At 35.9% G+C, this 26,294-nt stretch overlaps 1 protein-coding gene across 2 annotated transcripts in view; it reads right to left on the bottom strand.

Moving 5' to 3' along the window:
* LOC148940087 (ubiquitin carboxyl-terminal hydrolase 24-like) overlaps window positions 1-12,154 on the bottom strand; it is a 36,730-nt gene extending 24,576 nt beyond the window's left edge. For both annotated transcript variants that reach the window (XM_089106303.1, XM_089106302.1), the window contains exons 1-2: window positions 11,961-12,154; window positions 7,607-7,743 (exon numbers count right to left, since the gene is read on the bottom strand). In XM_089106303.1, the coding sequence (XP_088962429.1) occupies window positions 7,607-7,743; window positions 11,961-12,040 (217 nt within the window). In that variant the 5' untranslated portion in view covers window positions 12,041-12,154. The remainder of the gene's footprint in view (window positions 1-7,606; window positions 7,744-11,960) is intronic.
* Between the last annotated feature and the right edge of the window lie 14,140 nt (window positions 12,155-26,294).

The following is a 26,294-nucleotide window of genomic DNA, read 5'->3' on the forward strand; positions in this document are numbered from 1 at the left end:
TATTATCGAGGTTTGGTTTCTATTTGTCTCAGCAGTCACAATTCTACACAGCATTTCATCATCAAGGTCGTAGTAAAAATTATCTATCTCCTTTCTAAGAGTTTTGAATTTATCCGGTAACGCCTTATCATTCACAAAATAATCAATTAGTGCTACACACACTTCGTCCTTTTTTTGCTTTCTTTTTATATTTTCCAAAGACAAGGGACAATAGTTAATCTTATTTTCTTTTACTGCGTCTTTGACTTTGTTTTTCTTACATCCATGTTTGCTTTTAGCATTAATAGCATTAACTTCATTTTCTTCAGTTTCCGACGGACTATTTTCTGGATATCTACTCTAAAACTCGCAAACTGTGTTTTGTTTTCCCTTTAAATGTTCAAATTCATAATCTAGGTCTTGTATTTTCATAATCCATTTAGCCAGAATGCCCGTGGGGTTTTTAAATGTGCGCAGATACTGCAAACTCTTATGGTCTGACCGTAGTATAAATTTTCTACCAATTAAATAATGCCTAAATTTGTCCAAGTGGTAGATAATAGATAGTAATTCTAAGTTTGTGGCGGAATAACTGATTTCGCCTTTTGATAAAGTTTTACTTGAATAGCATATAACTTTTTCTATTTGTTTGGGTGTTCCCTGTAGAGGGTTAGGGTTTCCTTCTGGGATTATTTGTGAAAGGATAGCGCCTATTACTTTTGAACTAGCATCAGTGGTAACCACAAATCTTCCGTTTTTAAAATCAGGGAGTGACAAAATTGTTTCAGAAGTGAGTGCCTTTTTGAGACGGTCTAGGAAAGTTTGAGGTTCCTGGGACAAAGTAATATTGTGGAATTTTCCGTTGGTTAGTTCCATGAGTGGTTTCTCAATTTTGGAATAAGTGAGTACAAATTGCGTTTCTATAATTGCGTTTCTAAAGTAGCCTGTAGGTTCTAAGATTTTTCTTAATTATTTTTTTGTTCTGGGGGGCTCGAGGTTTACAACACATTTTATTTTATCAGGGTCTGGGGATATCTTTCCCTGTGTTACTAGTACTCCTAAAAATTTAATTTTGGATTGAAATAAATTTACTTTCTCGGGCCGGCATTTTAAATTTCCTTGCCTGAACTTCTCGAACACCTCAGCTAAAGTTGCTAAGTGTTGCTCAGTGTTTTCCCCCACGCATATAATATCATCAACAAAATGAATTAAATTCTTTAATCCTCTTAACAGGTGCAATAGGGGTCTACATAACGCGCTTGAACTTGTTTTAAGCCCAAATGGTACCTTTAAGTATTCATAAGATCCATATTCGGATGCTGAAAATGCAGTTTTATGGAAATCCTTTTCGGCTATTTTCACTTGGTGGTAGCCTTGGGTAAGGTCCAAAGAAGTAAAAATTTTGTTTTTGCTTGAAATTGAGTTAAGAATTTCGTCTATTCTTGGTAGAGGAAATTTATCGCTAACTACTTGTTTGTTGAGAGCCCTATAATCTACTACGAGTCTAGGATCTCCATTCTTTTTTGGTATTAAGATCACTGGTGCACTATACAGACTTATAATTGGGCGTATAATTTCATTTCTTTCTAATTCGTGGATTTTATTTTGTAACCACTCTTTGTGCTTATATGCCACATAGTATTTTTGTATCGCAACAGGATTACCGGTCATTAAAATTTAATTTCCGTAAAATTGTATCAGCCCGATATAATCTTAAGATTCAGAAAATACATCCTTAAATTTCCATAATAATTCGCATAATTTTTTCTTAAGTTCCATATGCGTAATATGATCCATTTTTAAATTTGTTTAAAAATTTCGATTTAGTCAGAGGATATTCGTTATTTGAGGTTTTAATACCGTTAACTAGGTTTATTTTAAAAGTTTCCCTTCTATTTAAATCATTTTATGTTAAAACTTGGATTTGGACTAAACAATTCCCTTTTTTAATTGTAATTGTCTCGTTTTCATGGTTATTGGTTACCCAAATAAAACCCCCCCCTTTGTCATAAGGTGTAATCTGTTCCTCTCATAACAGATTTTCAGGTATTTCAGACGGTGTCGCAAATCATATCTCTGATTTGCTAATTACTGGTTCGATCAACTGGTATATTTCAATTTTTGCATCGTTTTGGGAGGGATTTCTGTTTTCCTTATCGCAAATCCGTAATATTTTTCTTCATTTACATTGTTTATTAGATTCATGGTGGCACTATTCTGCGCCATTGCAGCATCTTGTGGCGTCACGTTAGGTTTTATTATGTTCTTCCATAATTCCGCTATTTTTTTAACTTCATTTGATCTGCACCGTTGCATATTTCTTATTTTTATTTTTGCAGCTTCAATGCTGTTATTATTTAAATATAATTCATTCTGCAATATTTCCCTGGTTAATTGATCAAGTTTCTAATCAGGCCTTGTGTTTGTCAGACATGATGTTCAAAATAATTCGCCATTATAACGTTAAGACGTGGGTGTAGTCGAATGTTATATTTTTAGCATTTGTGACGATTTTTTAAGGTAAAAATTTTTTCCCCTATCTTAGCTGGGTATACAAGCTTCTTGTTGGCTACGTCTAATAGTATTCCATTAGACCTTAGGAAATTTGCCCCTATAATAGCTTCATATGGGAGATTATCACATATAATAAAATTTGTCATGAAGGTTCAGGTATCTCTTTTACGTTTAAGCAAATTGACCCTTTTACATTTAATTTATGACCTGTAAAACTTGTTAAATTGGGATTATTAGGGTCCCTTTGTCGCCTAATGTGCAGAGGCAACATATTAAATACGCAAGAGTTTATGATATTTACAGTAGCTCCGCTGTCAACTAAGGCCGTAAAGTATACGTTTTCTACACAAAAATCATTAAATATAGGTAGCTTGTTATTAATATCATTACAAGAAGGCACTAGTATTGTCTTGGACCTATTAAATATTCCTGGCACCCTCTGGGTCCAATTTATGTTTCTGAGGGGCCCAAAACGTTTCCCTGGTGATTTATTTCCTGTATAGGTTCTCTTAATAGATATTCAGGCGTATTAGGTTCCGTAGGCATATTTGAATGATTTACGTCAGTCTGTCTTCTCCAAGTATTATTGTGGTAACGTGGATGTCTCGTGTCAGTGCCGTTTGCTGGCGCTGACTGCCAGTGCCGTTGGCTTGTAAAATTTTCATTTCTCATCAGCAAATTTTCATGATTTTTGTATTGCATTCTCGCCTTGGCGAGTATTTAGGTTTTCAAACCGATAATTAATTTGCCTGTTGGGGAGAGGGCTATACAAATTTGGTTGGTACGCGTTATAAGGTACTGATTGGCGCAATCCCCCCTGGCTATAGCCTATTGCACGACCGGTGCTAAAATTTGTTCTTTCGAACAAATGGTTGCCGTAATTTTGCGTATTACCGACAGCATTTCTTGGTATAGGATTCGGGACATAGTGGCACTCTCTCGCTATGTGGCCAGCACGATTGCAATTATGGCACCTTATTATTGTAGGGTTAATGGGCTGAAAACGTACTGTTTTCTGCCTAGCAGGTTCTGGCTTTTTATTTCTTTTTGCTACTGGGGAATTATCCCTTGAAAAGAAATTGGGGGTTGCCTTATTGCCCTTGAAGATTAGGCTCGTGTTTGAGTTGTCTAGCCTATTTATTTTTGCATTACCATGATTAGAAGCCATTTTATCAACTTCAATTAATCGCTCTACTTCTTGGACTGCAAGATCCAACGTCTGAATATTTTTGGATATTATTGCTCTATATAGTTTTGGGGGTAGCCCTTGCAAAAAGGTATTTAGTGACTTTTTCATACAGTTGCCCCGAACCACTTCCGTATTTTGCTTCTACGGAAATGCTTATGTTATCAAGATAGTCCCTTATATTCTGCGAAACATTAAAGCTTACTACTTCGTGTTTTCATTAATCTATAGAACTGGTTTCTATCAATATCTCTTTGAATTCTTTTAACAAGTCATCAACGGTATTTATTGGCAAGTTGGCGTCATTGACTATGGTATGTTCGACCTGTTTTAGAAAGGTTAATGCCTGGCCTCTTAATCGTAGAAGCAGCATGTCTTTTAATGCTCCAACGTCTGTTTTTGTTAATTGTACAAACTGGGTCAATTGGATATTAAATTCGTCAATATCTGACTGACCATTGTACTCTGGTATAGATTTTGCGATCTCTATATTTTTTGCGACTAACTTTTGTACTATTAATAACTCGTTTAGGTCGTCCATTTTTTTTTTTTTGCGTTTATATAAACTTAAAATTTGAATTTACCTATTTTGGGGTAGTCTATTATCTCCTATGAGATGTAAGGGGTTTGCTGTGGTAGACTAGTGGTAATAGGCCTAATCACTTTACTTATATGTCTGTATCTTTCCAACAATTTAATTTAAATTACAGATTTCAAACAGCCTAACTAGTTCGCAAGTTTTTCTCCAATTTCCGACACGCGCCCTTTGTAGCGATAATAGATTGTTGTTATTATGGGTTGTGATAGAAAAATTAGTATTTGAATCAAACGTATTCTTATTAATCAAAAACAAAACCCGGTTTTCTCAATAAGTCAGATATGAATGGCATAGGTTTATTTCCCTATTTCTTATTTCTTACATTTGAACCGGATGCCGTAATTTCTCTAATATATATATTAATCGAATTGTATTTTAATGCTGATTTTGAATATCTTTGAATTATTTCATTTAATTTAATCCATCAAAAGTTATGAGGAATTAAGAATCATTGAACTATAAATTTTGACGTCTCAGAGCTTTGTTTCCCCGGCACAATTAGATCTTGCTTTAGAGACGCGAATACTTATAGGCTAGCAGGGGTTAGAAACATTCTTCTAAGCTGTGGCGATGACAACTTTTGGTGTTTGCAGGGATGAAAAAACGTGGCCTCTTCTTCTCGGGTATCTGGAGATCAGATTCCTTTGGGAGCATTTACCTTGGAGACTTACGAACTAATTACCTATTATTGGACTAGACGCAGACATATAAATGAAATAAACACAGATAAAAAGACAATAGATTTATTGAACTTACATGCTTAGTTGCACAGGAACGGGTCACTTCAATGACAATAACGGTGACCAAAATATAATAATTTCGTACTAATCGTTTAAGATCTGACTTCATATTAAAATTAAAAAACCTGGGAAAACTTATCTCATTATGCATAAGATCAGTACAGGCAGTAACCCATCGGTGCGGAAAAACCCTATCGAGTTCCAGCAGCAAAACGACACCTGGTAGAAACCGAAGTGGCTAAGATGCTGCAAGAAGGAATTATAAGACCGCTAGAAAGTGATTATGCGTGACCGATGGTACTAGTACCAAATATAGATGGGACAGTGCGGTTCTGTGCCGACTATCGGGAACTAAATAAAATTTGAAGGCAGAAATGTTACTTATTACCTCGCACTGATGAGATCCTTGAGGGAACGGGAACGGGTAAATTTATCAGCAAGCTAGACTTAACCCGAGGATATTGGCAGACAAAAATGCACCCTAATAGTATATACAAGACAACATTTGTGACACCAAATGGTCTATACGAGTTTCTCGTAATGCCATTCGGGACTCAAGGAGCAAGTGGGCGATTCCAAAAGCTCATGGATCGTGTTCTCAGAGATTTGAAATCCTGTCGCTGCTACATCGACGATATTGTGATCTTCAGTGACACTTTCAAGGACCACCTGCGATATATTGAAGCCAAAGTGGTGCCTCTCTTGTAAATAGTGCTCAAAGTGGCCCTTCCTCTTTTCTCGTCATAAATGAGGCCTCGAAAGAAGAAATCATGAAACCGTGTCTAAGGGGGAAGGGATGTGATGGTTTATCATTTTTCTTTTCTTATTTTCACGTTGTGATTTTTATTTTCTGACATTGTAGTTCGTAAGTGTGCGATTTGAAAAAGGCTAATTACCTGTTTTGGTGGAGAGCCAAAATATAAGCTAGTTTCGTTTTGAATGAATGTTTTTCGTATGAAATGGTCAGACCTTTCCTGAACTTTGTAGAATAAAGACCCCTGTTTGAAAATTTTTGTACTTTGTGAATTTAGACAGCGATAACGGTTTCTGATTGAGACCAATTTTAGGACTTGGGTTCTAATTATTGGTTGCTATAGTAAAGTTGCCACATATATTCGTTTGATCACACCTTAACCGAAACATGTCAACTTGATAGACTTATTAAATGAAAACAGTTCCTCAATTCACCTGATAACAACACTAAATTTGCTGTTTACGTCTTCGTTTGCTACGCGTTCATGATGAATGCACTCGATAACGGTACTAAATTTGCGTCAAAACGATATTTCCCCTTCAATTATCTATTTCAATCACATTTACTAATTTGATAATTAGTTTTTTGATAATTAGCGGATTTAATAATTTGAATATTACTCTTCATTTCTAAATTTGCCGATAATGCTTCTCGTACCAATACTAAATTTGACATTCATGTGTTTGCTCACTATGCATGTGCGATTCCAATAATAAATTCACTTATGAATTCACTCTATAACGATACTAAATTCACGTCCAGATATTTCTTATTCATTTACGCATTTCGATCAGACTTTACGGATAAAATAAAATACAAATTATTCTTCGTTGCCAAATTCATCTGATAACGGTATTTTCCGTGGTGATACTAAATTTGGTATCTTTTTTTCGATAGTTATTGGTTAAAAAAAAGAACACCATTGATTAGAATATCGTAATTAAACAAATATGGTAACATTTTCTTTTTTTTGAGAGACGGAGGATCTAAATAAAGCGTCCCCATCCCCCCTTGTACAGTCAAATCTGGATTTTCTCTCATAAAATTATTCGACCCGCAAGGCAAGTGTATAAGTCAGATTTTAGGAATGGCAGCTTAATAAGGAACAAATTCTGTAAAAAAAGGACATTAATTGGAATTACTCAATTAAATTAAATTTAACAATTCAGTAGTATGCAAATTGCCTCTAATTGAAACATCTTCTTGAAAGCTCTGCATTAAACGCTACACATTGCGGCAGAAAAATTACAACAACAATTTGTATAACAGAATTCAATAATTTATATTGAGTTGCCTAAATTCATATTAATCACCACAATTGTCAAGGTGATTAGAAAAGATTAGTTGTAACACGATGTGGGAAGCCTGTGCCTCCTAAATTTAATAAAAAGAAATTTTATATTAAGAAACCAAAACATCATGAATTAGAAATCGGCAACTAAATCAAATTTAAAGATTCAGTATTATGCGCATTTCCTCTGACAGCAGGTAGCATTTCTTTTTTTTCAGGAGAGGGGGGGGGTTAAATACACCATCCCCATGCCTCCTTGCACAATTAACGATTTTAATACTGAAAATAATCCATAATACATATTATACATAATACTCCTTGCAAAATTAGTTCTGAATTTTCTCTCATAAAACTATTCGATCTATAAGGCAAATTTGTAAACACGACTTTAGGAATGTCAGCTTAATAAAGAGCAAATCTTGCAAAAAAAAGAAAGAAAAAAGAAGGTCATTAATCAGAAATCAATAATTATATTAGACTTAACGATTCATTATTATGCACATTACCTCTAAATGAAACCCTCAGAAAAAAGAAGAAAAAATACCGTGATTTTGTTTGGCCTTGTAAGTTCCACCAAAAGCTTCAGCTTCCAAGGCTTGATCCGTCATTTCAACTTCCTCAACTGATGTGTCGTTGAACTTATACCATTTACTTTTAGACCCAACATACGGACTTGTAGACCTATAAAAAACGTTATCAAAAAATATTTACTACTTTAAATATCACACAGACCTTTATGAACCATTCACACGGTCCTAAGGCTCTTTCCAAAAAAGCAAGGGTTATATACAAAAATATAAGCACATAGTTTTTACCTTGAATTCTTAATATAACCTTTGAAGCCAATTCGACTAAGCCCATATTAAAATTGGCAAAACTCGTTTGACCCCCCCCCCCCAAGATGATATTTTTCTACTAGATGATTGGCATAGCTCTATCAAAACCAGCAATGATTCTTATTTTTGAAGGTGCTCCAATTTCATTTTTAGGATTCTATTTGGCTTATGAGCATTTCATCTATCAATCGCATTACGTCACAGATCCGACAGTAAACCAAGTCCTAAATCACCCCCCAACCCAGAAAAAAACTAAATGTAGGTAAAAAATTTCAGGATTCGGAGCCAGCAGAAAAAATAAAAATTTAAAAAACGCATCAAAATGTATTTTATGCATTTTCATTACGTTTTTACAAGCCGAACAAAATTTTCGGGGGGGGGGGGTCAAACCCTTTATCCCCTCCCATAAATACATCCTTGCAGATATTCTAACCTTACTGTATTATATTTAGTTATTTTTGAAAAGCAAATCTTGCCTTGTATCGTATAGCAACAAATGTAAGCTAATTTTGGCATAAATATTTTAGAAAAGTAGATGAACGAGGATTTCAGGATGAAGGATAAGACAATAAGCGCCTCTCCTACCAACCTCCCAACCAACCTAGTTAAAAAAGGACCTGATCCTTTCCAAACCTATAAAAGAGAATAATCATGCCTTGTATCCTATAGCAATAAATGTAAGCTAATTTTGTCATAAATATTTTAAAATAGTAGATGAACGAGGATTTCAGGATGAAGGGTAATACAATAAGCACCTCTCCTACCAACCTCCCAACCAACCTAGTTAAAAAGGGACCTGATCCTTTCCACACCTATAAAAGAGAATAATCATGCCTTGTATCCTATAGCAATAAATGTAAGCTAATTTTGGCATAAATATTTTAGAATAGAAGATGAACGAGGATTTCAGGATGAAGGATAAGACAATAAGCAACTCTCCTACCAACCTAGTAAAAAAAGGACCTGATCCTTTCCACACCTATAAAAGAGAATAATCATGCCTTGTATCCTATAGAAATAAATGTAAGCTAATTTTGGCATAAATATTTTAAATTAGTAGATGAACTTGGATTTCAGGATGAAGGGTAAGACAATAAGCGCCTCTCCTACCAACCTCCCAACCAACATAGTTGGAAAAGAACCTGATCTTTTCCATACCTACAAAAGAGAATAATCATGCCTTGTATCCTATAACAATAAATGTAAGCTAATCTTGGCATAAATTTTTTAGAATAGTAGATGAACGAGGATTTCAGGATTAAGTATAAGACAATAAGCACCTCTCCTACCAACCTCCCAACCAACCTAGTTAAAAAAGGACCTGATCTTTTCCATACCTATAAAAGAGAATAATCATGCCTTGTATCCTATAACAATAAATGTAAGCTAATTTTGGCATAAATTTTTTAGAATAGTAGATGAACGAGGATTTCAGGATGAAGGGTAAGACAATAAGCGCCTCTCCTACCAGCCTAGTTAAAAAAGGACCTGATCCTTTCCACACCTATAAAAGAGAATAATCATGCCTTGTATCCTATAGCAATAAATGTAAGCTAATTTTGGCATAAATATTTTAGAATAGTAGATGAACGAGGATTTCAGGATGAAGGGTAAGACAATAAGCACCTCTCCTACCAGCCTAGTTAAAAAAGGACCTGATCCTTTCCATACCTATAAAAGAGAATAATCATGCCTTGTATCCTATAGCAATAAATGTAAGCTAATTTTGGCATAAGTTTTTTAGAATAGTAGATGAACAAGGATTTCAGGATGAAGGATAAGACAATAAGCACCTCTCCTACCAACCTAGTTAAAAAAGGACCTGATCCTTTCCACACCTATAAAAGAGAATAATCATGCCTTGTATCCTATAACAATAAATGTAAGCTAATTTTGGCATAAATATTTTAGAATAGTAGATGAACGAGGATTTCAGGATGAAGGGTAAGACAATAAGCGCCTCTCCTACCAACCTCCCAACCAACCTAGTTAAAAAAGGACCTGATCCTTTCCACACCTATCAAAAAGAATAATGACAGGGTTTTGTTTCGTTAAGTCTGGTTGTAAGGTTTGAAATCATGCACTACTTCCCTGCACAGCTTGTGATTTTGGGGTATTTTACGGTGGGAGATTGGATTTTCCTTTTTGTTTGTATATTTATTTTAATATTGTGTTCCTATTGTTCCTTCCTGGCCATGGAGCCTTATGGGGGAGACTAGGTTAAAGTGTCCCTGTTGTGGATTTACTGTTGAATAAACTCTGATACTCTAATCCTATGAATATTTCCTCTTCGAAAACCTTAATTAATGCTTAAAAGCCAAAATTTTTAGTAAATTGTTTAAATACCAATATTTTCAGCAATTTTTTTAGTACCTGTTTAAGTACCTTTTGCCTAACTTGCAAAGTTTAATACTACCAAAGGGACAATACAACACATCTAGGAATGCAACCCATTTGTAAAATTTTATAGACGAAGTTTACAAGAGGCCAAGTTAATGAAATACAGACGACAAGGCAACATTCCACATGGCCTCTGCCACCTGTGGCCACGTGAACATGTTATAATTACCTATTATAATTATTTCAAATTCATTCCATGTCCTTCCACTATTCATTTTTACCAATAGGGAATTATTAAGCAAAAGATGATTTTAAGACAGTCATGGATTTAATATAACCTGTTAGTAAGCTTGATCCAGTGGAGGACTAAATTAGCATTATGCCAAAGGCTGTATCTCGGTAAAACATTCTTTATGGAGGTATTTTGTTTCTGAGATCATCCAGATTCACAAATCGTTTATGAAACAACCCGTTTCATGGGCTAGGAATGAACGGGTCTTAGTCCCTTAGTCCCAGAATCTCTCTCTGCTTAGAAAAGCATATAATGGCTAGACATTAACAATAGGAATCCATTATAAAAGTCTATCATCAGTGAAACTGAAACCGACGAGCTTTAACTTATTAAGAGACCCCTTTGTCACCCTAAAAAAAATGTGCAATTTAGATCCTACCAAATGTCTGTATAAAGTGCAATCCATTTGGCCACTATTAAATCGGGCCATTGATTGAAATTGAGAAAGAAAAAAGATTATATCCCACCATAACAATTCAAATCTACAAAATAACAACTCAGAAAATAATTTTTTTACATTCTATCAAAAGCAATTTAATAGCCAAATCAACCATAGAAATCATTTCTTAGCAAGAATTCTGATTCTATAGCAAATTCTACCTTTTGGTGGGGTAGCTCCTCCTTTTACCTGTGTAAATGGCTAATTTCGAATAAATTATGTATTTTTTTTGCTTATAAGTTTAACATTAAATTTTGATTGAATTTGGAATTAGCAACCAATTCCGATGCTCACGTTACGCATGTGCTAAGCAAGGTATGGATGGGAGTTAAGCAAGTATAGCCGAAGTTTCACAAGCTTCAGACAAATAGACAGGCAGAATTAGTCTTTAAAGCCCTGTCTTCATTATGGCTATTTCAGCCAAGTCAGCCGTGTAAAAGCAAATTTTAAATCAACAAAAACTACTTTTCTGAAAAAAGCCACTTCAAATGCGTCTGATTTGCCTTTTTGAGCCTTAAAAAGTACTAATGAAGACTGTGGCTGCCTGAAAAAGTAAAATAGAACGGGCGACTCTGCCTGAAAAACCCACAATGAAGACACGACCTAAGTCTGCAAGTGACAACACTGCACTAACAGTTGAATCGAAACAAAAATTAAAAACAGTCACGGATTTATAGAAAAATTTGCTGGCTATATAGTGGCGCTATTAAGCGACCGCTTTGTAAATGTATTGTAAAAGGATTGCTTTTATTATTACAGTTCATCCTGTTCTAAGGTATTTTACAATGTCTTATTATCAATGTCTTATGAGGCTTGTCTTGGCTATACTTTTTCCAACATTATCTGTCAGAACTTGTTAGGCCTAAAAACAGTCAGTGAAAACTTTAGATTGCTTAGTAATTATTTACAAGATTTTATAATCAACACAGGGCGACATTGCCTGAAAAGAGCCATAGTGAAGACACGGCTTAATTTATATCACTGACTTTACCTCCTTTCTTTGATGAATGAGTAGTAATGGCCAGCGTTGGCTTGGCCACTATGAACAACTATTCCAACTAGTTCATACATGTAGCTAGATGGATTAGCTGCACTGGCTGATACTTCAGAACCGTCTATGTCTTCTTGTTGCTGGTCTTGTTCTTCTAGCCCTTCTGCCGTTTATGGCTTCATATCTAACATCCAAGTAAAATAATAAAAAAAAAAAAAATAAAAAAAAAATGAGCTTTTGAGGTAAGCAAATAATAGACAAAACAATACAAAAATTAATCAAATCAGAATAGATTATATAATAAAGAAAAGAAGAAAGAAAGAGAAGAAGAAGATAGAACACAATACGCAAATAGCTTAGCCAACTACAAACGGCTCGAAGAGCTTCTTCTAAAATGGGATGAGTCAGAGTAGGGCTGTAAAACTGGAGTGCGTGGAGGTGGGCTCACTATATTAGGTAAGGAGTCGCTCACGCAGATAAGCGCAAGAAGCTAAATGGATCTAGTGAAACGTTTGCAAACTAAATCGCTCACAGTTCAGTAACATTGAAATAACAACGCAGTTTATGTAGAAAAGGTAGGGAATTATTGTTTTCGTGAAGTAATTGAACATTTTTTTCTTTAGGTTCTAGTGGAATTAATGTGGTATTGAAACATTTCTTTAAAAACTTTTCTATGTTTTTATTTTCCCACTGGTTAACGAAAAAAAGAAAAATCCTAAATTAAAGCTTAAATAAGCTCAGGGTGTGAAAAAACTGGGCGCAAATAAATTTTCAAGTAGGTTTTCACAAATAAGCCTTAAATCACTTGAGGCGCATTTTTTATTTTAAAAATTCCCTTAAAAAAACGTTGAAAAATTTCTATCTTACGGAAATGTTTTAAAGCTCCTTTTGTATCTAAATTGGTGATAATTAATTTTTTAATTTGTATTTTTTTTTTTGTAATTTAATTTTATTTAATTTAAATTGTATTTTCTCGCAATTCGTAGTTTAATTTGCAATAATTAAATCCCGGAATTTGGGGAACTGATTTGACAGTAAAAAGCCAACAGCCAGATCGTTTTTTCTCAATGTGTGACCTCAGAATTTACCAAGGTGTAAATTACATTACAAGCAATAAGGGTTGAATCATACTGTTTACCATACCTACAAATAGAATTGTTCCGTTTTCCCTGGCCACTTCGTCTAGAAGGTGTCTTCGTAGAAATTTAGGAGGTGGTGGCCCGATTAGAAATTGAAAGTTCAAGTTTTACTTTTAAAGAGCCAAAAGTAATTAGAGGCCTACTAGCTTCTTCCCTGGAATGTAAAATTTAAAGTCACCTCACCCCCTCCCTAGCACCCCCATTGTCAAAATTAAATTGCAAACATTGTCAAAATTAAATTGTAAAAATATTAAATTGTTAGTACTGTAAAAATCATCCCCTTCCAAAACAGCGAAAATGATAATAAAATTCTTAATTCATTCTTATCACAGAAACTAACTAATTGATTTTTATAGCTATGCCCTGCTTAATTGCATATCCACATTTTTTAAATCCCGTCTTCGATCCTGGGTACCCCCAGAGTCCCCCGTGGTATCGGATTTTGCTATAGAAAATGTGTTCAGAACAGTCGAAAGATTTTATAAGTACACCTTCCGGGTAGACAGGATCCCCACAGCCCCAGAAGCATTGGCACTAAATCAGGTAGATTACCCATTATTCACATATAAAATTTAGTAGAAAGGTTAGAAATTTTCATCTGGGCCATGTAATTGAATAAGAAATCCTAGGAATGATAACTTGTGCCAAGAATTTCCAGACATTATTGAGACTTTCGCCTACTAATTTTTAGATTTCACTAGCTCTTTTATGAATTCACATAGCAAAAAAAAAAAGAAGAAGTGCAACAGTTACAGAAATACGAACACTTTTCTTTCATGATTTAAACAATATGAGCGACAACAACGGCTGTGATTGACCCAGTCCAGTCAGTACTGCTGGTGTAACTCAAGGACAGGAGAAAGAGAAACCCAGAATATAGATGTTTTGTCAACTCCAGGAAATCCACAAATGAGTGAAGATTAGCCTTCGAATTTACAGACAATAACATATGTGACTGACCTGCGTTCTGTCTGACGGTAGTGATTCTATAATCTCCGGATAGGTGTAGGAGCGTATCCAAAATTTGAATAAAAGGGGAAGAGATATTCCCTTACTAATGATCAGTAATCTCTTACGCTTTACGAACTCACCTTGTATTTTTTACACTAAGAATAGCAAAAAGTACAGACAACTACATTTTGAAGAGGTCAACTTCTTAAGTATTTCTTTTTTCATAAGGAAAAATAGGATATTGCAATTATCAAAATACAAAGACTGAAATTTAAAAAAAAGGTTCGTATCATTTATGGAAGCAACGCAATTAATATAAATTCTATACTGAGTGACATCTTTGTTTCGCGTAGAATTACTTCACTATAACCCAAACACATTTATAAGAATACAAAGTTATATTATATATATTATATATAAAATAGCGGCAATATCTTGAAAAAGCAAATAAGAAAGAGTCATCTTTGGTTAGAATGTAAAGCGGATTAGCCATCTTAACAGCAATAGCACAGAAAGCCAGAAACACAATGTTTAGGATATAGAGAAGCTCACTGACATTAGATATAAGTAAAATTAACCTTTGCAAAAAAAAAAAAAAAATCAGCTTTCAGGTTCAGGCTTAAACTTTGCCAAACTCTTATATGATAAAATATACCCTTTAGCCAGTTTTAAGTGCATAGTTGTTTTTGAACTCTTTGATGTTATTGTCCGGTTTTGTACTCCAAATAATGAACTTGACCCATCTGGGCTGGTAACAATGATTTTTTGAAACAAATGTCTTATCTTATTATTATTAAACTGGTCAACGCAATATCACCGGTTTCTACCGGTGTTTAATGGTTGTATCTTGAACAAAAATACCTGAAGGTAGTCATCAAACTTCAAAGAGCGGCCAGCTTCCCAGTCATAATGGAATCGCTTTAATTGTATCACCAATGTTGATGGAAGAGTTTTTATACATAGCCTCTTGATGGCACTGCGCTTTTGGACACATGCCTCGCAATAGTAAGCATTGTCACCTTCAAGAAGTTCGCCTTTGACAAACTGTTCCAATGATTCAATCAAAGTGGAGCTTTTCACAGTGACATTTAGAGCTAAAAATATTGATTCCCTTTCATACCTGAAATAGAAAAATAATCCAAGAAAGGGAATTAGAATAAACCACAAATTAAAGGGTACTTGTGTTTAACCTGAAGGAGGCAACGGAGTATATTGCATAGATTCTATTTACTTACTTCCTTCTTTTACTTGTAATAGCCTCAAAAAGGTTTACCACCTAAAACTGAAACACGTTGTAATTTGAGAGTATTCGATTACAAGGCACAAGGGCCTCGCTTTGACCCCTTACATCGCGCAGATTGAAAACCCTTGAATGACCGTGGTTTAAAGATCATGGAAAATGCATGATTTTCTAAACAAGAAGAGAATGAGAAATGGGAGGGTTGGGGCCACGACCCTAAAAGCCCTTCTTTGGACCCTCAATAATACATATTAAAATACTTTAAAAAATTGGGACGGTTAGAAAGTCTTTTGAACAATTAGGATGAGGAGAAGTGGAGAGGAAACGGGCCGAGGCTTCTTGCTTTCGGCTCTTCTACCTTAGAGTTTAAAAATCCTTGTATGATTCTAATTTTAACAAGCCATATCATATCCAATATTTTCCTGCTAAATGTACCAATCGAAACCTCTATCTTATACAGACTATTTGCATAATCTGAGGGCCTTATCCCTGAGAAAGGTTTTTCTTGAAGTTCTTGTAGAAGAAAAAGAGACTGGTAAAGCATTTTAATAATTACATATGGCCCACAAAACTTCATGTCTAGGCCCCTTGCAGTGAAGTCCTGTACATATGTTAAGTCACCCGTTTTTAGGTCAGGCAATTCATGAACGTGTAAATTATATTGTATGGCCTTTTCTTCACGTGATTTCTTCATTTCTCGTCTGCCAATTTGGCGGATAAGAAATAGCGATTCGACTAGAGCGACTATGTAATCCACATGTCAGGTATACTCTGTCCTGTTGGGACGATTTAACTGCATGTCGAGAAAGGTAGTTAGTTACCTACCAAAAATCATTTCATATGGCGAAAATTTTGTGCTTGCAGAAATACCGGTGTTGATGGCAAGCTGAATTTCGGGCAGGTATTTGCTTCAATTACATTGATTTTGAGAGCAAAAGGCTCTGGCAATTGCCTTGACGGTTTTGACTGAATTTTCACATTGTCCATTACCTCGGGCGTTATATGGCGTGGTTTTAAAGTTTTATTAGGTTTTAAAAAATAGAGTCGTGAGAAAGAGTCTAACTTTAGCGTAAAGAGCGAGGTGTTGAGGAGAGGACAGCCCTTTCATATACGGCATATACGGAATAATTTCTGTTCGTTTTAAGTTTTAATGTCGCTCCTTACTTTCAGTTAAAAAAACTTGTTTTTTTTTAATTTAATTTCTGATCGTTTTTTAAATAATGCTGGGAAATCCGGCGCCCCCTTCATAGAAATGTCCCTTCTTCCAAGAAAAAAATCCTCCGTAGAAAGATCATCCCCTTTAACCCCCTCCTCCGACTCCCCACCAAAATAAATCCCTCCTGAAAACGTTTGTATACTTCCCACTAACCAATACTATATGTAAACAATTGGCAAAGTTAATAACTTGCAGCCTTTCCCCCGAGAACTGTGGGGGATTAAGTCATCCTCAAAGACATATTTGTTAGATTTTTGACAATGCTGAACAAAATGGCTATCTCAAATTTTGATTGGGTGACTTCAGGCAAAAAATTAGCGTGGGAGGGGGCCAAGTTGCCCTCCATTTTTTTGCCACTTAAAAAGGGCACTAGAACTTTTAATTTCTGTTCGAATGAGCCCTCTCACTATATTCTAGGACTACTGGATCGTTACGATCACCACTGGGGAAAAAACAAAACAAAAACCAAACAAATAAACACGCATCCGTTATCTTTCTTCTTGCAATTAAATAAAAAAACAAGTTTTTTAAACTGAAAGTAAGGAGCGACATTAAAACTTAAAACGAACAGAAATTATTCCGTATATGAAAGGGGCTGTCCCCTCTTTTTTAAAACAATAAAAAACTTTAGCGTAAAGAGTGAGGCGTTGAGGAGGGGACAGCCCCTTTCATATACGGAATAATTTAAAACTTAAAACGAACAGAAATTATTCCGTAAATGAAAGGGGTTGTCCCCTCCTCAACGCCTCGCTTTTTTCGCTAAAGTTTTTTATTGTTTTAAAAAATAAAGTTGTGAGGCAGAGTCAAAATTTAGCGTAAAGAGCTAGGGGTTGAGGATGGGACAGCCCCTTTCATATAGGGAATAATTTCTGTTCGTTTTAAGTTTTAGTGTCGCTCCTTACTTTCAGTTAAAAAAACTTGTTTTTTTTATTTAATTTCTGATCGTTTTTTAGTTAATGCAGCTTTTATTTGCATAAAAATTTTACTTTTCTTTTGCTAAATGGATGTCTTTACAAATTAACTTACGTAACTAACTTCTATATTCGTATATTTTTCTTCTGGCAAAAAATACAAAGTTGCAGATTTTTGCAGATATGAGCTTGAAACCTATGTAATAGGGTTTTCTGATACGCTGAATCTGACGGTGTGATTTTCATTAAAATTCTTTCACTTGTAGGGGATATTTCCCCCCTCTTTAAAAAATCGAGTAAATTTTCTCAGGCTCGTAGCCTTTGATGAGTAATACTAAACTTAATAAAATTTATATATTTAGGATCAGCATTATAAACACATTCTTTTGATACATTTATTGACATCAAAATTCCATTTTTAAAAGTTTCGATTACTATTGAGCCGTATCGCTTGTTTTTTATTGTTTTTTTTATTACGTATATGTTATTACGTATATGAAGGGGTTCTCACCTTAGTGAATACCACGCTCTTTACGTTAAAAGTTTAAAAAAATTTGATTCACAAACTCCTGAATCACAAAGGCCACTTAATTAGAATAGATAGCTCTTTTGAAAGCACTAAAAAAACTGTAGCGTAAAGAGCGTGGTATTGACTTGGGGGAGAACCCCCTCACATACGTTATAATTTCTGTTCGTTTTAAGTTCTAATATTCCTTCTTACATTTCAGTTGAAAAAACTTGTTTTTTTTATTTAATTTCTGATCGTTTTTTAAATAATGCTTGGAAATCCGGCACCCCCTTCATAGAAATGTCTCTTACCCCAAAGAAACATCCTCCACGGAAATATTCTCCAGAGTAACCCACTCCTCTAGCCCCCCCCTCCCGAAAAAATCCTTCCTGAAAATGGTTGTATACTTCCCAATAACCAATAAATAATGCTGGCAAGTCCGGCGCCCCCTTCATGGCAATTTCCCTTCCCCCATGAAAACTTCCATCATGAACAGATCCTCCAACATAACTACCGACCCACCCATCCCACCCACTACCAGAAAAAAACCACCTGAAAACTTCTGTATACTTCCCAATAACCAATACTATATGTTAACATTGGGTAAAGTTCATAACTTTTAGCCCTCCCTCTGGGAACTTCGGGGGATTAAGTCACCCTAAAAGACATATTTATCATATTTTCGACCATGCTGAACAAAATGGCTCTCTCAAAATTTTGATCGGGTAACTTTTGGAAAAAAATATGCGTGGGAGGCGGCCTAGGTGCCCTCCAATTTTTTTGGTGGCTTAAACAGTGAACTAGAACTTTTAATTTCCTTTCCAATGAGCCCTCCCACGATATTCTAGGACCATTGGGTCGATACGATCACCCCTGAGAAAAAAAAAAACAAATAAACACGCATCTGTGATCTTTTTTCTGGCAAAAAATGTAAAATTCCATATTTTTATAGATAGGAGCTTGAAACCTCTGCAGTGGGGTTCTCTGATACGTTGAATATGATGGTGGGATTTTCATTAAGGTTCTATATTTTTTAGAGGGTCTTTCCCCCTTTTTTTGAAAATCAGCCTAAATTTCTCAGGCGCGTAACTTTTGATGGGTAGCACTAAACTTGATGTAAGTTATATATTTGAAATCAGCATTGAAATCTGATTCTTTTGATATATCTATTGGTCAATATCCCGTTTTCTAGAGTTTCGGTTACCATTGAGCCGGGTCGCTCCTTACTTACAGTTCGTTACCACGAACTGTTTGAAAAAATACAAAATTCCACATCTTTGCAGATGGGAGTTTGAAACTTCTACAGAAGGGTTTTCTGATACGCTGAATCTGATGGTGTGATTAAAGTTCTATGACTTTTAGGGGGTGTTTCCCCCTTTTTTTCGAAAATAAGGCAAATTTTTTCAGGCGCATAACTTTTGATAGGTAAGATTAAACTTGATGAAACATATATATTTGAAATCAGCATAAAAATAAGATTCTGTTGATGTATCTATTGATATCAAAATTCCGTTTTTTAGAGTTTCGGTTACTATTGAGCCGGGTCACTAAATACTTACAGTTCGTTACCACAAACTGTTTGATAATAGGAACTGTATTGATCACACGTAATTCGTCCACGATTCTGAGTAACCATGGCTTCATTTCGTACCCTGAACTATTTCCTGACGCTTTCTTGGCGTCTAATTCAGTTCCCTTTTTCTCTATGTGCCCTGAACTATTTCCTGACGCTTCCTTGGCGTCTAGTTCAGTTCCCTTTTTCTCTATGTACCCTGAACTTTCCCTGACGCGTCCTTGGCGTCTAGTTCAGTTCCCTTTTTCTCTATGTACCCTGACCTTTTTCCTGGCGCTTCCTTGGCGCCTAGTTCAGTTCCCCTTTTCTCTATGTACCCTGAACTTTCCCTGACAAGTCATTGGCGTCTTTTTCAGTTCCCTTTTTCTCTCTGTACCCCGAAATTCTTCCTGACGCATCCTTGGCGTCTAGTTCGGTTTCCTTTTTCTCTATCAATTATTTTACCAAATTTAAGTCTTCATCTTCTCTTTGTAATTTGGACATTTTCTTTAATTCAATTCCCAAGAAATCCGCTCCTTTGTAAACCCGCGGCGACAAATTCAAGTTCGTCTTCTGTCATTTCGAGAGGTCTAGACTTTTCAATAGTTTCGGTAGCAGGCCTACTCAAAACATCAGATAACTAGTATTTACCAGGCAAATACCAAAATGAAATTGAGGACTTTTCTAAAAGATATTCTAAAAGTAGATGGCGCAGCAGCGAAGTCTCAATCGTTCAGTTGTGCGGGTATTCACAAATCTGTATGCGATATTATGGGTTGTGGTTAAAGTACCTAATCGTCATGGTTACGTAATGTGTAAAGCCGTAATTCAAGTTTGGAAAGGAATCCGTCAGGGTGGGGTAACTTCGCCACCATTGTATAATAATAGTGTGGTTGCACCCCAGAAAAAAGGCTAGAATTAGTTTTGTTTTTAAAGATTTGGACCTTTCCGTACTCACTAACGCTGACAACATCCTGAATGTAAGTAGAACTGTATCGTCTGTTGAGGAGAATTTTTCTGTGCTTAGTAGGGAATATGTCCAAATTGGTCTCAATTTTAATGCTTCGAAGAGCGAGGTCCTTGCTATTGGCAAATCTGTCGGTAATGTTGGATGCGTACAGTTAAGAAATCAGAGTGTTCAGTTATCTGCTTGTTATTAAGTATCTCCTTCTCCCGATAGAGGATAATGTAAAAGCGACAAGGGCTCTCCTTATCTCTCATCTAAGTGAGAAACTTAGGAAAGTGTTCGGTGTGCTAGTTAGTTGTAAAGCTTGCTACAGCACGCGTATTCTCACCCGTGTCTACAACGCTTTTGTGATGCCTAATGTCCTCGCGTTGACTCCATTTTGGAATATGTTTACAGCTACTGATAAGAAGACTATTAGATCTGTATATTTTCGTTCGCGGAATTTCTCTCGTGTATAACCCTATGGGCTAGAAACAAAAGACTAGTGTCAGCCTATGGGTTAATTGAGCCACTAACCGTGGCTGAGCAGCGTCACGGTCGCTATTTTTCTAGGCTTGATAGGACAAACAGCCTCCAATCTGCGATGTGTTAGTAGAAATATTTGAATCTATTCTTGGTAGTACTGTTTCCTTGGTGTACTGTTTCCTTATTTTTTTTTCTTTTGTCTTCTCATCTACTCCATATTGAACCCTTGTGTATTCTTTGGGCAATAAAGATATTGACTGACTGATTGATAACTTGGACGAGAGTTTGCGCATTTTGTAGTGCTGACAGACGGGTTTGCAGTCTATTAGCCAATATGTTTCTTTCCCCAAAATATGATAATCATGCTTTTGCTGCCTGAGTAATAGCAAATAGCTCCCTTGAGAGATTACCGCGTCTTGCAAACTGTTGAGACAGGACTTTGCTGAAAGTCAAGATAAGACGAAATTCGTCGCCATATTTTTCCATAAAAATAGCGTCAGTTGCTATGGCACCATTGTCAACTGCTATATAACAGAGGGGTCTGCCTGTATCTGGGAAGGCAAGAAATACAGATTTTTCATTTGAAAGTTAGTTTTTCAATTTTTGAAAGTTTATTTCTTGCATGTCTTCCCAAACCCATTTTTCTCCTTTCCGAAGTAATTTTGTAAGTGGTGCGGTAAGTTCACCGTAATTGATGTAAATATTTCTGTACCACCCAGTTAGGCCCAAAAAAGGATCGTAGTTCCTTGGGGTTTTTAGGTCTACTGACGTTATTAATGGCTTCCAATTTCTTTTTAAAAGTGTGATTCCTTTGTTTGTTACTGAGTATCCCAGCAGGTTTAGTTGAGAGACAAAGAATTGTACCTTTCCTGCTCCTAACTTTATACTGTGTTGCTTTTGCCTTTGGAAAACCCGTTTAATATACTTCATGTGTTGCCACTCATCTCCAACTGACGAAATACAGATATAATCAAAATACATGGATATTATGTCACCGAAAACGGAGTTATCCAGGAGCAGATTTGCCCACTGGCAAAATACACGTGGCGAGATGTTGGCACCCTGAGGCACAACATTATATGTATACAAAACACCCCTCGGTGAATGAAATCCATAATAACGTCTACTATCAGGATGCAGAGGAACGTTGAAAAACGCATGCTTAAGGTCTAGGACGCTAAAATGTTTCTTGTTGCTAAATTCCTGTAAGACGTCTTGAATTTTTCTGATAGGCCAAGCCGAGTCTTTTACCACTGCCTTTATTGCCCTGCAGTCAAAGACTATTCGTGTGGTTTCCATAGTCCATTCATTCTGTGGCAGTATTTTTCTGTTTTTAAGTTTTCCAACCAGAAAAATTGGAGAATAATATTCTGTTTTTTCCCGGACGGATTATGCCAGTTCCGGCCATACAAGGATGTGTTCTTGCAGTAGTTCTTGTATCTTGAGAGGTAGGTTGAACGAACGTGGCTGTGGAACTGGTTTGGTTTCGTCCATATTGACTCTATATTCCATTAGACTGTTTTTGCCCACGTCATAACAATGAGTAGAAAATACCTCACGAAACTCTTTGAGCAAGACTATTAATTCTGATTTGATTATTCAAATGTGACAACTTAAACTGCGATATGAATTCCATATCACCCGAAGCTGGTACGGATGTTTTATTATCAGAATATTCCTTAATTTCATCTGCTTTAAAGACAGTTATCAAATTATCTGCAACTTCTTGAAAAGTACCTATTATAATCCGCCTAGGAAAAAACATTGGTTCCTCAGAGCTGTTAAAGATCATTAATTAGGGATTTATCATTTCTTACGATATTTGATGAAGCATTTATATATCCTTCCATTCCGCACCATGTCGCCATCAATTGATCTAAAAGCAATTTCAGCAACTTTCATACATCTTGGGGGCAATGAAACTGCTTTTGGTAGAAAGACACTACCATAGAATTGACCTATACTTTTATCTGAATTTGAGCTTTTGAAGCGCATTTGATTATTAGTCATGTCCAATTGAGTACATAAATTATGCAAGAGATCCCATCCAATTAAGATCCCAAAGTCTAAATCTTGAACTACGAAAAATTCCCATTCTTTAGCTTGTTTTTTTTCCATCAGAAATTTGTATCGATAAGGTCGCTTGTGCTTGCGTACAAACACTTTGAGAATTTAGTTGCTTTATCTTTACAGGTGGATGTAAGTTCACGAAAGGGTTCAAGTCCTACCGTCACTGGTTATTTGGTTTCGAATGGGGATCAGTGACGTGACTCTGTAAGCTCAGCCAGAGTCAACCCACTTCTAAATGGGTACCTGGAGAAATCTGAGGAAGGTAAACACAAAGGGTGTGCGAAAGGGCAGGATGGTTGGCCCCCAACCCCCCATTGCGCCTCTTGGCTGAAGGGCCAAGAAACGGAGATCAGCACCGCCGGTTTGGACATCCTTTAATTATTTATTTTTTTCCTACGAGTGGTATACACTTACAAGTTTTAATCCGGCACTTGAAGTTTCTTGTAGTATACTGATTAGGTTCTGTCAGAGTCGTCATTGGTTCTAAAGTAAATGACGTTACAAAGTTCACATCCAAGCATAATTTATTTTTCCAAGACTGTTCCTCTCCTAGCTGATAATGTGCTCTTTATTACTGCAGCTGATAAAGCAAGTTTTAGCTTTGGCTAATATAAAAACTAATCAAGACCCAGATATTGGCTACATGACGTTCGTCTTCAAAGAAACGAAGGTCAGCTACATTCCAGCTACTTCATATCATGACAGTCATTATCTTTATAGGTTACATAGTCCAATTGTTTAATAGACTTTACAAACACTAATGATGGGCCCGTGCCTTTTTTTATCAGATAAATGTCCATTTTCCTTTTTGCTTAGATTTTCCTACGGTATAATTTAATTTACAAGCTAAATTCTCGTTGTCAAGCTAAAAACTTCGTAAGAGAAAACATGTCGGCCTTGTAATACAATTATGTACGAGTCATCACAGGGTTTGCTAAATCCTGGCCAAGTGATTCTCAATTTAAGGACAAGGCAAATTCAATTTTGGGGTTTGATGCATTTGATTGGCCGCGTTCACACGGGGCCACGTCCGACGCAACCCTTGATTTACGTGTACAGATATTTTGTAGTTAATTAAGTTCATGCTCAGTGTAGATAGTAGATAGTGTTGAAGTTGACATTGGAAAATAAAAGTGAATCATTTGTAAAACCGTATTAGATTATCTTCCCCGAACCCTGGTGGGGTTAGGAAAAGAGTATTGAAAACTATCTTCACTGTAGCATCGACCAAAGGAATCGCTCCCTCTCCAAGGATATATTTATTATAGGAGACACAGGTGGTGACACCTCGAGCAAATAATATTGCCCTTACCCCCACCGCATGTAGTACACTTGCCATACCTCCACTGGTTATACCATAAGTGCGGAAGGGCTTATAGAAACCTCGGAACCACTCAATCGCGTTACTGTACTATAGCAGCGCTGCCAGAAGTTACACTGGTAGCGCTAGATAATGTACAACATAGATAGAGACACGTATGCAGGAGGGAAATTTCTCTTCTTCTTCATCTTCATCTCCGGGCTTTTATAACTTAATGTTTTGCAATTCGTTTTCTCTAATAAAGCGAATCCGAGTTTTAGATCCCTGGCAGTTTACTTCTTGCTAAATTGAACCCTGCCCTTTTGTCATGAAGCATCCAAATTTGAAGTACATCCTTGCAATCCTAAAGTCATGCATTTAAGATCTACAAATCATAACTAAATCTTCATTTATGAGAACTTCCTTTGCAAATCTTCTGGTCAGAAAAAAATGCCTTCAAAGCGACTTCGAAAAATGCTTTCCTTGTCAATTATGGCCAAATTTCCGTTAAGCTTACAACGAGATGAATGAAAAACTCAAAAGCACCTGGAAGCAAGAGTGACTGGTACTGTCCATGACGAGCAAGATCGACAGGGGAACCAATCCCTCCCTTATACAAGCTTTCATAACTTAAAGGGTTGTTTGGCATATATTCATTTAATGTTGACATTACTCATCTATAATTTTTACGGATCAACTATAGCGTTAGTCGCCAAATAAAAATCCTATTTAGGCTTTACTTCGGCAATGTAGCATATGAGTTAAAGCTACTCTGTCGTAAACCTGGTGTTATGATTTGTCATGGTATTCCTTACCGGTTCATCATTTCTAAAAAAAAAAGAAAAAAAAATCCTGTGAGTTTTCTCCTTGCAAGATTGACTGATTCCTGCCCTCTAGTCATATACCATCCAAATACGAAGTGGATATTTTCGATTCCGATGTCATGCATATAGAATCCACAAGTTAATCATAAGTGAAATACTCACCTATGAGGGCACTCTTTACAAATCTTCTGGTCAGAAAAAATGCCTCCAAAGCGATTTCGAAAAACTCTTTCCTTGCCAATTTTGGCCAAATATTCGTCAAGATTATCAACAAGATGAATAAAAAACTCAAAAGCATCTGGAAGCAAGAAAAATTATCCATAATGAAAAAGATATATTTTGGAAAACGGAACTTAAAATTGCGATTGAAAAAAGAGCAGGACTATGGATATAAAGAGTAATTAATTCCTATAGTAAGTGATACGGCGTATGAGCAGTGAAAAATCAAATAAAGCTATTTGGATTTTTTCTTTTCCCGAAATTTAAATGCTAGAAATTTTCCATACAATTGGAAATAAATCCTAGAAGTGGATAAAGCTAGGTATAGAGGGGTGTGATTCTTTTCATTTCCTTTAGATTTTCCATTGAATACTACATTAACTATTATATTAATTTAATCCCCCCCCACCAAAAAAGGCTGATTTTATAGCATGTCTCGGAATTATCATGGATGCAGCAATAACTGAAACCAACTGAAGAGCAAAATAAGACCCTTAGTAGTTAGAGTATTTTATGTACCGGAGTTTGCTTGTCCAGTGTGGCATTTCGGTCTTTCTTCAGAGCATATTTATAAGATTGAAAATGTCCAAAAACAAGCACTTAGAATTATATATGGTGAAGAGAAAGTTCCATATCATTATCTACTAGGTAAGTCCAAGCTCACCACTGTGGCCGAGAGAAGGAACCTCCTGTGCCTTCGTTTCGGTACCAAGTCTCTGTCTGTTCGCCAATTACGTTCCATCATCCCCGAGCCCTACCTTCCCGCCCGCAACAAACCATCCCGTATAAAATCACAAAAAGTCCCTAAACTGACTCCCATCCCCGCTAAACATGAAAGATATCGGAAGAATTTTGTTCCGAGTTTTGTTGAGTTGTATAATAGCCAGGAAAACCAGTCATTACTTTTATTGTTATCTATTTATTTATTTCTTTTTGTCTTTAAACTAAGTTTTGACTCATCTTTTTTTTTCT

The sequence above is a fragment of the Artemia sp. Qi Xiang Cuo genome, chromosome 20, assembly GCF_049724085.1.
Source record: "Artemia sp. Qi Xiang Cuo chromosome 20, ASM4972408v1, whole genome shotgun sequence".
Classification (NCBI taxonomy): domain Eukaryota; kingdom Metazoa; phylum Arthropoda; class Branchiopoda; order Anostraca; family Artemiidae; genus Artemia; species Artemia sp. Qi Xiang Cuo.